The 12,006-nt window shown below is 36.9% G+C and overlaps 1 protein-coding gene across 2 annotated transcripts in view; it reads left to right on the forward strand.

Annotated features, from left to right (window-relative positions):
• The window catches only part of ARFGEF1 (ARF guanine nucleotide exchange factor 1), a 151,243-nt gene that overhangs the window by 100,284 nt on the left and 38,953 nt on the right, over positions 1–12,006 (forward strand). For both annotated transcript variants that reach the window (XM_082719102.1, XM_082719103.1), the window contains 4 exons: positions 6,067–6,218; positions 9,776–9,904; positions 10,794–10,952; positions 11,191–11,341. In XM_082719102.1, coding sequence (XP_082575228.1) covers positions 6,067–6,218; positions 9,776–9,904; positions 10,794–10,952; positions 11,191–11,341 — 591 coding nt within the window. The remainder of the gene's footprint in view (positions 1–6,066; positions 6,219–9,775; positions 9,905–10,793; positions 10,953–11,190; positions 11,342–12,006) is intronic.

The raw sequence follows: 12,006 nt of genomic DNA on the forward strand, positions 1-12,006 counted from the left end.
GGGCCACTGGTTTCTTGTTAACTCGGGAGTCATCATTCAAGCCTGTGTCGTCCAAGGATGCCCTTGCCTTTTACTTGTCTCCTCATATTTTCCCATCCCATATTTTGGTTATTTCCCTAGTTCTTCCACTGTGCCAGATTTATACCTACTCTATTTCCTTTTCATAGGTTTTCCACTTACCCCAACTCTTTTTTTTTTTTTTAAGTAAATATATATTTTTCTCCAGGGGTATAGGTCTGTAAATCGCCAGGTTTACACACTTCACAGCACTCACCATAGCACATACCCTCCTCACTGTCCATAACCCCACCCCCTTCTCTCAACCCCCCTACCCCCAGAAACCCTCAGTCTGTTTTGTGAGATTAAGAGTCACTTATGGTTTGTCTCCCTCCCAATCCCATTTTGTTTCATTTATTCTTCTCCTACCCCTTTAGCCCCCCATGTTGCATCTCCACTTCCTCATATCAGGGAGATCATATGATAGTTGTCTTTCTTCGATTGACTTATTTTGTTAAGCATGATACGCTCTAGTTCCATCCATGTCGTCGCAAATGGCAAGATTTCATTTCTTTTGATGGCTGTATAGTATTCCATTGTGTATATATACCACATCTTCTTTATCCATTCATCTGTTGATGGACATCTAGGTTCTGTCCACAGTTGGGCTATTGTGTATTGTGAACATTGCTGCTATAAACATTCAGGTGCACGTGCCCCATAGGATCACTACATTTGTATCTTTAGGGTAAATACCCAGTAGTGCAATTGCTGGGTCATAGGGTAGTTCTATTTTCAACATTTTGAGGAACTTCCATGCTGTTTTCCAGAGTGGTTGCATCACCTTGCGTTCCCACCAACAGTGTAGGAGGGTTCCCCTTTCTCCACATCCTCGCCAGCATCTGTCATTTCCTGACTTGTTAATTTTAGCTATTCTGACTGGTGTGAGGTGATATCTCATTGTGGTTTTGACTTGTATTTCCTTGATGCCGAATGATATGGAGCACTTTATCATGTGTCTATTGGCTATATGGATGTCTTTGCAGAAATGTCTGTTCATGTCCTCTGCCCATTTCTTGATTGGATTATTTGTTCTTTGGTTGTTGAGTTTGCTAAGTTCTTTATAGATTTTGGACACTAGCTCTTTATCTGATGTGTCGTTTGCAAATATCTTCTCCCATTCTGTCAGTTGTCTTTTGGTTTTGTTAACTGTTTCCTTTGCTTTGCAAAAGATTTTGATCTTGATGAAATCCCAATAGTTAATTTTTGCCCTTGCTTCCCTTGCCTTTGGCGATGTTCCTAGGAAGACGTTGCTGCGGCTGAGGTCAAAGAGGTTGCTGCCTGTGTTCTCCTCAAGGATTTTGATGGATTCATTTCTCACATTGAGGTCCTTCATCCATTTTGAGTCTGTTTTCGTGTGTGGTATAAAGAAATGGTCCAATTTCATTTTTCTGCATGTGGCTGTCCCAATTTTCCCAATACCATTTATTGAAGAGGCTGTCTTATTTCCATTGGACATTCTTTCCTGCTTTGTCGAAGATTAGTTGACCATAGAGTTAAGGGTCTATTTCTGGGCTCTCTATTCTGTTCCACTGATCTATGTTTCTGTTTTTGTGCCAGTACCATGCTGTCTTGATGATAACAGCTTTGTAAGAGAGCTTGAAGTCCAGAATTGTGATGCCACTAACTTTGGCTTTCTTTTTCAATAATCCTTTGGCTATTCAAGGTCTTTTCTGGTTCCATATAAATTTTAGGATTGTTTGTTCCATTTCTTTGAAAAAGATGGATGGTACTTTGATAGGAATTGCATTAAATGTGTAGATTGCTTTAGGTAGCATAGACATTTTCACAATATGTGTTTTTCCAATCCAGGAGCATGGAACATTTTTCCATTTCTTTGTGTCATCTTCAATTTCTTTCATGAGTACTTTATAGTTTTCTGAGTATAGATTCTTTGCCTCGTTCGTTAGGTTTATTCCTAGGTATCTTATGGTATTGGGTGCCATTGTAGATGGGATAGACTCCTTAATTTCTCTTTCTTCTGTCTTGTTGTTGGTGTAGAGAAATGCAACTGATTTCTGTGCATTGATATTCCTGTACAAGTTCTAGCAGACTTGGAGTGGAGTCTTTTGGGTTTTCCACATACAGTATCATATCATCTGCAAAGAGTGATAGTTTGACTTCTTCTTTGCTGTTTTGGATGCCTTTAATTTCTTTTTGTTGTCTTATTGCTGAGGCTAGGACTTCTAGTACTATGTTGAATAGCAGTGGTGATAATGGACATCCCTGCCATGTTCCTGACCTTAGTAGAAAAGCAGTTTTTCTCCATTGAGAATGATATTTGTGGTGGGTTTTTCATAGATGGCTTTGATAATATTGAGGTATGTGCCTTCTATCCCTACACTTTGAAGAGTTTTGATTTGTGGATGTTGAACCAACCTTGCAGCCCTGGATTAAATCCCACTTGGTTGTGGTGAATAATCCTTTTAATATACTGTTGAATCCTATTGGCTAGGATTTTGGTGAGAATTTTCGCATCTGTGTTCATCAAGGATATTGGTCTGTAGTTCTCTTTTTTGATGGTATCCTTGTCTGGTATTGGGATCAAGGTGATGCTGGCCTTATAAAATGAGTTTGGAAGTTTCCCTTCCATTTCTGTTTTTTGGAACAGTTTCAGGAGAATAGGAATTAGTTCTTCTTTAAATGTTTGGTACAATTCCCCTGGGAAGCCATCTGGCCCTGGGCTTTTGTTTGTTTGGAGATTTTTTTTTTTTAAGATTTTATTTATTTATTTGACAAAGAGAGATCACGAGTAAGCAGAGAGGCAGGCAGAGAGAGAGAGAGGAGGAAGCAGTCTCCCACAGAGCAGAGAGCCCGATGTGGGACTCGATCCCAGGACCCTGAGATCATGACCTGAGCCGAAGGCAGCGGCTTAACCCACTGAGCTACCCAGGTGCCCTGCTTGGAGATTTTTGATGACTGTGTCAATCTCCTTGTATTATTGTTGATGTGTTTCTTTGATTTTGTTATTAATTGGTTTATATAGTTGGCTGCTCCCCCGTTAGGGGCATAGATATTTAAAATTGTTAGATCTTCTTGTTGGACAGATCCTTTGAGTATGATATAGTATCCTTCCTCATCTCTTATTATAGTCTCTGGCTTAAAATCTAATTGATCTGATATAAGGATTGCCACTCCTGCTTTCTTCTGATGTTCATTAGCATGGTAAATTGTTTTCCACCCCCTCACTTTATATCTGGAGGTGTCTTTGGGTCTAAAATGAGTTTCTTCTAGGCAGCATATTGATGGGTTTTGTTTTTTTATCCATTCTGATACCCTGTGTCTTTTGATTGGGCATTTAGCCCATTAACATTCAGGGTAATTATGGAGATATGATTTTAGTGCCTTTGTATTGCCTGTAAGGTGACTGTTACTGTATATTGTCTCTGTTCCTTTCTGATCTACGACTTTTAGGCTCTCTCTTTGCTTAGAGGACCCCTTTCAATATTACCTGTAGATCTGGTTTGGTGTTTGCAAATTCTTTCAGTTTTTGTTTGTCCTGGAAGCTTTTAATCTCTCCTTCTATTTTCAGTTATAGGCTAGCTCGATAAAGTATTCTTGGCTGCATGTTTTTCTCGTTTAGTGCTCTGAATATATCATGCCAGCTCTTTCTGGCCTGCCAGGTCTCTGTGGATAAGTCTGCTGCCAATCGAATATTTTTACCATTGTATGTTACAGACTTCTTTTCCCGGGCTGCTTTCAGGATTTTCTCTTTGTTACTAAGACTTGTAAATTTTACTATTAGGTGATGGGGTGTGGACCTATTATTGTTGATTTTGAGGGGGGTTCTCTGCACCTCCTGGATTTTGATGTTTGTTCCCTTTGCCATATTGGGGATGTTCTCTCCCAGTAATTCTCTCCAGTATACCTTCTGCTCCCCTCTCTCCTTCTTCTTCTTCTGGAATCCCAATTATTCTAATGTTGTTTCGTCTTATGGTGTCACTTATCTCTCGAATTCTGCCCTTGTGGTCCAGTAGCTGTTTGTCCCTCTTTTGCTCAGCTGCTTTATTCTCTGTCATTTGGTCTTCTATATCGCTAATTCTTTCTTCTGCCTCATTTATCCTAGCAGTGAGAGCTTCCATTTTTGATTGCACCTCATTAATAGCTTGGTTAGATTTTAGTTCTCTTATTTCTCCAGAAATCTTATATCTCCCTAGAGGGTTTCTCTAATATCCTCCATGCCTTTTTCGAGCCCGGCTAGAACCTTGAGAATTGTCATTTTGAACTCTAGTTCTGACATATTACCAATGTCTGTATTGATTAGGTCCCTAGCCTTCGGTACTGCCTCTTGTTCTTTTTTTTGTGTTGAATTTTTCCGCCTTGTCATTTTGTCCAGATAATAGTATATGAAGGAGCAAGTAAAATACTAAAAGGGTGGCAACAACCCCAGGAAAATAAGCTTTAACCAAATCAGAAGAGATCCCAAAACGTGAGGGGGGAGAAAGGGAATAAAAAGAGGTTCAGAAAGAATTTTAAAAAAGAGAGAAAGAAAGAAAGAAACAATTAAAAAAAGAAAACGAAGAAAGAAAAAATATAAAAAAGAAAAAATACATATATATTAGGTAAGCTAGTTAAAAAACAAAAGGGTAAAGTTTAAAAAAATTTAGCAGAACAAAAGAAAAAAAAATTGAAAAAGAAAAAAAAAATTAAATTAACTGCAAGACTAAAGAATCATAGGGAGAAAGCCATGAGATCCGTGCTTTGCTTTCTCCTCCTCCCGAATTCTTCTCCTCTCCTTGGTATTGAAACTGTACTCCTTGGTAGGCGAACTTGGTCCTGGCTGGATTTCTTGTTGATCTTCTGGAGGAGAGGCCTGTTGTAGTGATTCTTAAGTGTCCTTGTCCCAGGCAAAATTGCACCGCCCCTACCAGGGGCCGGGCGGGTTGAGTAATCTGCTCAGGTTTGCTTTCGGGAGCTTTTGTTCCCTGAGGGCTTTCCGTAGAGTTTCCGAGGAGGGGAGTGAAAATGGCGGCCTCCTGGTCTCCAGCCTGGAAGAGCCCAGAGTCTGGGGCCCCACTCCTCAGTGCGCCCTCAGAGAATAGCGCCCAATTACTCCATCTCCCTGCCCTCCAGCCGCGCTCCGAGCTCACGGAGCCTACGACCGGTTCAAGGTAACCTCGAGATGAGAGCTCACTCCTTGGTTTTGTCTCTGTTGCCGGCTTCCCCGTTCTAATATCTGTAAGCTCTGCGACACTCAGACACCCCCGATCCTTATGTGACCCTGCAGCACCTGTGGCTACGCTGACCCCGCATGGGTTTCACCTCCATTTAGCCTCTGGAGTGATGTCCCTCAGTGGAACAGACTTTTAAAAGTCCTGATTTTGTGCTCCGTTGTTCCGCCGCTTGCCGGGAGCCGGCCCCTCACCCCGCAGTCTATCTTCCCATCGCTTTGGATTCACTTCTCCGCCAGTCCTACCTTTCAGAAAGTGGTTGATTTTCTCTTTTTCGAATTGCTGTTCTTCTCTTTGATCTCCTGTTGGATTTGTTGGTGTTTGTAATCTTTAGATAAGCTATCTAACTGATTTCCTGCTACCTGAAGTAGACTCAGGCTGCTACTTCTCCGCCATCTTGACTCCTCTTCCACTTACCCCAACTTTTAGTTCAGGAATTTTCCCCCCATTTTTGAGGTATAATTAATGCAGTATAAAATTAAACATTTTGAAGTGAATGGTTCAGTGGCATTTAGTATATTTACATTGTTGTGCAACCACCACCTCTGTCTAGTTCCAAAACATTTTCATCACCCAAAATAAAACCCTTGTACCTAGTAAACTTAACATTCCCTCCCTCTCACCAGCCTCTGGCTACCAGCAGTCTGCTTTCTTTTTCTATGGATTTACCTACTCTGAATATTCTTCTATAAATGGAATCACACCTTATATGAACTTTTTGTATGGCTTTTAAAGACTATACCTAATTAATATTAATTGATGGTATTTATTATTTCATAGTAAAAAAGACATGTAAAATGCTTTTTATCTTAAATGCTAATAGTGTTTGTTATTTCAGATGTAGCCAGTGAAAAACAAAGAAGGCTTCTGTATAACTTAGAAATGGAACAGATGGCCAAGACAGCAAAAGCACTCATGGAAGCTGTGAGCCATGTTCAGGCACCCTTTACAAGTGCAACACATTTGGAGCATGTGAGACCCATGTTTAAGGTAAGAGGTACTAATAACTTTTGGTTGCAGTCTACATTTATATGTAACTTGGTTCAGTGTGTTTTTAGTTAAGGAAATAACAGTAATTATAGCCCATTAGTGTAGACCCGGAAGCAAAAGCAATGTTATTTAGCATATAGGAGATAGAAATTTTTTCTTAAAGAGAATGAGAAAAGGTATACACTATTAGTAATTAAAAGTGTATACCTTAAGAAATAAGAATGAGAAGAATGAGAATTTTTCAGAGAATGATCATTCTTATTTGGCCTGGTTTTCTCCAAATGAGCTCTATTTAAACCTTTGGAGTAACCTTAAATTTCAGAGTGATCTTGAACTTCTGACCAGGAACTCACATGAGGGTTCCGAGTATACCTGCAGTGCAAAGAGTAGAGTGAGGAAGAAAACCAAGTGTTATTTGTGTTTATAGGTTGATCTAGTAAGAATGATACTTACTGGTTCTTTAAAATTTGATTGCCTAGTCCTTCTTCATTTTCCAGTTCATTTTATCCTTTCTCTAAAATGAGAGGGTAAGCAAGCAGTGAATCAATAAGGATTACAATTAAAGTCTAGTCGAGGTTGAAAAGGGAAAAAAGGGGTAAAGTACATTCCAATTTGTGGGACAGTGTGGTAGGATGGTTTGTGGAGGCTAAAGATTATGATTTGAGTTCTCATTCAGATATTAAGTATACATATGTATGGGCAGTAAAAGATGACTACAAGATTTCTGTGCTTTCTTTTAGCTCTAAAATTTTATAGTTCTACCTCTATTTCAACTTCTTTGTGATAATGTTATTTCCAAAAGTTGGTGAAGAATTGTGGAATCGGGGAGAGGAACCTAGGGGAGGCATTGTTAGAAGGAATAGTGGAGTATGACTAGCCTTATCTTTTGGAATAATACAGAAAATAATATAAGAAACAATTTCTCCTTATTATGAAACATTTTTATAAAGCACCTTTTTGTTTTGTTTTGAATAGTCTCATATTCTTGTTTTTTATTCTCAAATGTTTTTGGTTGGTGGAGGTGGAGAATGAAAAAAAAAGCAGAGGAAACCAGCCATAATTTTATCACTCAAAAAGCTTCTGTTGATAGTTTATATACTACTTTTTTATATAAATACTGCTTTCTAAATATTTTTAAAAATCATTTTATTCATTTATTTGGCAGAGAGAGAGACAGCAAGAGAGGAACACAAGCAGGAGAATGGGAGAGGGAGAAGCAGGCTTCCTGCTGAGCAGGGAGCCCGATGCGGGGCTTGATCCCAGAACCCTGGGATCATGACCTGAGCTGAAGGCAGATGCTTAACAGGCACCCCTTAAATCTTAATTATACTATGTGTAGAATTTTGTATCTTGCTATTTCTCACATAATAAGTATTTCCCTATATCATTAAAATTTTTTCATAAATAGCTTTTATTATTTATTCTCTAGATTAGTTCTAGTTTATTTAAACATCTTCTAAACTAGCATTAAGAATCTTCCCTCTTACTGTCATTTCTACTGCCAATAACCTCTCCAGACATCCTCATTTCTCTTATTATTGTAGTGTCCTAACTGATATCCTTATGTCTGTTTTTGTGCTCCTCTTATCCATTTACAGAGGCCAGAATGATCATTTTAAAATACAAAATGAAATGTTGCCTTCTTCCTTAAGGCCCTTCACTAACTTTGCATACTAGGATGAAACTAACACACCCACATCTGCAACCCTGTGTGGTCTGGTTCCACCTGCCTTTCCAGCCTCATTGCTAGATTTCTTTTGTCTAGTGTGACGAGGCTGCAGTCACACTAGCATTCCTTCAGTTTCTAGAACATACTAAAGTATTTTCTCTTTGAGCATTCTTACAAGCTGTCTTTTGTCTAGAATGCCCATTCTTTCTTTGCCCAAGTGGTTTCAGCTTTAAAATGTTACCTTTTCAGACAGGTCTATCCTACCCCCCCTTTTCATAGTGTGCTATGCTTATCCTTCATTGTATTTACAACTGTTGTGTTTATGTATTTACTGATTTTAGAATTTAGTATCTATCTTTTTACTAGATTTTAAGTTCCATGTGGCAAGGGACTGTGTCTGTTTACTTTTCCCAATATCTTGCACCATTCTTAGCTTATAGTAAGTGTTCAGTAAACAAGTGTTGGCTAAGTAGCAGAATAAATTGAGAGATTTCTAAGATGTGATACAATATTGGGGATTTAAATATTATTAAGAATCTTTTTAAATATTGCCAAATTGTATTTTCCAAAGGCATATTCAGTATGAATGGATAATTTCACTGACCCCTGGATATTAGGTATAGTTTGATAGGAGGAATCATTGTCTTTAATTCCTAGTGGAGTTAAACATATTTTTCACTGGCTTAAGAAGCATTTATACTTCTCTTGTATAAATATTGCACAGGTTTCTGAATAGTTGTGCTGTTTCTTTCTTACAATAGAACATGTAATTTATTACTTCCATGTGGTACTTCATATTTTAAAAGTACTGTACTTCATATGCTTCTCAAAACACCTTTCTGTAGTGGCAGTCCAGGTATTAAAGAGGAAGAAAATGAGGTTCAGAGAGATTAAGTGGCAGAGCTAGGACTAGAAAGAAGGTACTGTGGCTTATGTTCCTTTGCTTAGGAATTATATACTTCTGAACTTTCTTGATGTTACAAACAAAGCTTTGGGTAATCCTTTGGGTATGTTTTTTCTTAATAATCTTGAAAACTTTACCTTTTTAAAAATTCCAGTTGTCATTTTTACAGTACACTGGTATAAATCTCTTTATGTTTACATAGATATATAGTTTTGTTTTATTAGAACCTATTAAAAGCAACAAATGCTCATATTAGACAGTTAAAAGTTACACAAGCATACACCAATGTATACACATATGTTTTGATATCAGAATTTTCAGTGGTCGAGAGTAGCCCTTTTTGTTTGGTTTACATTAGGTACTCAGTATTACCTACTGGTAAAAGTTAGTATTTGTTGGTTTTCACAGTTTGTAACAAAGAAGTATTTTATTGAACTAGACTTTTTCAGTGTCGTCCAACAAGGAACCAAGCATATCACTGATATTCCAAGATAAAATATTTGACTATAAAAGAAGTAATTCTAAATGATGTCCAGGGAGCAGGCTTAAAGAAAAAAGAATAATGTAATTATTGCAAGTAGAAAAATGACTAAAAGAATTTTCTTAGAAATAAAATATGTGAAATACTACAAGGGACAAATCTTGCAGGGAGAGATGAATTCTGAAAGTAGGGTTAAGACTAATATCATTTGTGAATAGTGACAGTTTCCACTTCTTATTGATGAGAATAATTTATAGATTATTCTTCTTAAAATATGCCTGAGGTCCTCTACTGAATTTGTAGTCTTACTGTCTTCCTGTCTGTCACTTATTTAAGCCCAGGCAACATTATGTACTTTTTACCCCCAAAAAACTCATTTTTTCCCCAGAACTTTTTCAAATCATTTATTATCTGAAGCTTTGAGAAATATCAATGTATTACTATCATAAAATTTAATTATCACTTGATATTCATGATAAAGTTTCAATTTTTAATTTTTCTAGTTGGCTTGGACACCTTTTCTGGCTGCGTTTAGTGTGGGTCTGCAAGATTGTGATGATACTGAAGTAGCCTCTCTTTGCCTGGAAGGTATAAGATGTGCAATCAGAATTGCATGCATTTTCAGCATTCAGGTAACAAAGAATTTTGCTTTGTAGCCAGTCTGGAAAACATAAATTACATATGTCATGGCTATAATTAAAATTATTTTTTGATGTTTGACTTACCAAAAACTAATTTCAAGTTTATGATGGAATATAAGTGAATCTAATGTTTAATTTTCCAAGAAACTGACAGAAGAAGTGGTTCTCTATTGATGCATCTGGAATCATCATAGCAACTTTGGTTAGCATTTTTTTTCTCTGCAGAATATTAGCTGTAGCCAGAGTTTCTAAGACATTGAATTTCTATATGTTTATTTGAATATCTTATTTAAATATGTTGCATGTTCATACTTCCTGTATCATATTTTTTCATACTTACGTGCTTTTATATATTACTTTATAACTTCACTTAAACCTAAGAAAAGTTACCTTGAAAAGAACCAAGTATCTTAATTTTCATGAAACCAAGCCCTTCTAGTAATTTATATACTTTGTCTGATAATAAATTTTAGCCAAAGCTTGCTTGCTTTAAAAAAAAAAACCAAAACCCATTTCACATTTATTTATGAATGTTATGGCTTAAAAAGCATAGCCTCGCTGTAGAGAAAAAACGAGCACATTTATAAATTATGTTTCTGCCAGTCTGCACAGTACTTGAAACATAAGCTCTCCTGGAATGTATTTTACTACATGAATTCATTTGTTGTCACTAAAATCTCATCTTAATTTGACATCTCCATTGTGTTTAGATTTTAGAAATTCATCCTTTTTTATTTTATCATCTTAAAACACTATAGTTTGAAGTATGTAATTTGTGAGTTAAAAACTTACTAAACAAATAAACAGTTTGTTAGTAGGGAATTAGGGATCACTCTGTTGTGTTTGTAATAATATAAGTATACTTTTGTCTTTTTTATAGCTGGAAAGAGATGCATATGTCCAGGCACTAGCAAGATTTACTTTACTTACTGTGAGTTCTGGTATTACTGAAATGAAACAGAAGAACATTGACACAATAAAAACCCTTATCACTGTGGCTCATACGGATGGAAATTATTTAGGAAATTCATGGCATGAGGTATAAGCACTTCATTTTCAACTTTGCAGTTTGGTTTATAAAATGATTTAATGCTTAATATTCTACTCACTGACATGCTTAAAGTGTTTAGGAAAAAATTTAGTGTATTCAGGATATGTTTATTTAGCTTTTTATAATGATTTATAATGTAGCCTATATTTAAATCCTGGCTCTGTATGTTTAAGTATTTCTGTAATCATTTTTAACTTGGAATTATTATTTTTTCTAAATAATGAAGATTCTGAAGTGCATCAGTCAGTTGGAGCTTGCACAGCTTATAGGAACTGGAGTGAAACCTCGATACATTTCTGGAACAGTACGGGGCAGAGAAGGATCTCTTACTGGAACAAAAGATCAGGCTCCTGATGAATTTGTGGGTCTGGGGCTAGGTGAGAATTTTTAAAATTATTTTTATGAAGTATCAGAGATTATTAACTTGTTCAATATATATAACTTTATTAATGAATTGTGAATTAATAATGGATAACTTTATTAATGAATTATGAATTAATAATGTATTAATGAAATATAATTAGAGGAAGATGATAAAATGCCCTTTGGCTAACCTTATGGGAAAAGGAAGAAGACCATTTTTGCCTGGTCTGGTTTGCAACATTAAGTGGCCCTTAGTCTAAATCTCATAGTTGGGAATAAGAGAAAGGCACAATTTAAAATGACCTATTTTCAGCACTAAGCAGGAAACTTAAATGAGTGAAGGCTTGTATAAGATGATAAATAGTTGGGGCAACTAGAGAAGGCATTCACATTCACTATGCAGTCCTAACAAAACTCTGGTGTAGAAACTTTCCCATGGTTCCTTATCTGCTCAGTGTGGCCAGGAACTTCCAGATTTAACCCAGTAGAACAAAGGAAAATACTGGTGAGAATGGCTACAGAAGATCTAAAGACAGTACATTGTTTTTTAAGATTGTATTTATTTGACAGAGACACAGCGAGAGAGGGAACACAAGCAGGGGGAGTGAGAGAGGGAGAAGCAGACCTCCCGCCTAGCAGGGAGCCCAATGTAGGGCTGGATCCCAGAATCCCGGGACCA

The sequence above is a fragment of the Mustela nivalis genome (assembly GCF_964662115.1).
Source record: "Mustela nivalis genome assembly, chromosome: 2".
In the NCBI taxonomy this organism is placed as follows: Eukaryota; Metazoa; Chordata; class Mammalia; order Carnivora; family Mustelidae; genus Mustela; species Mustela nivalis.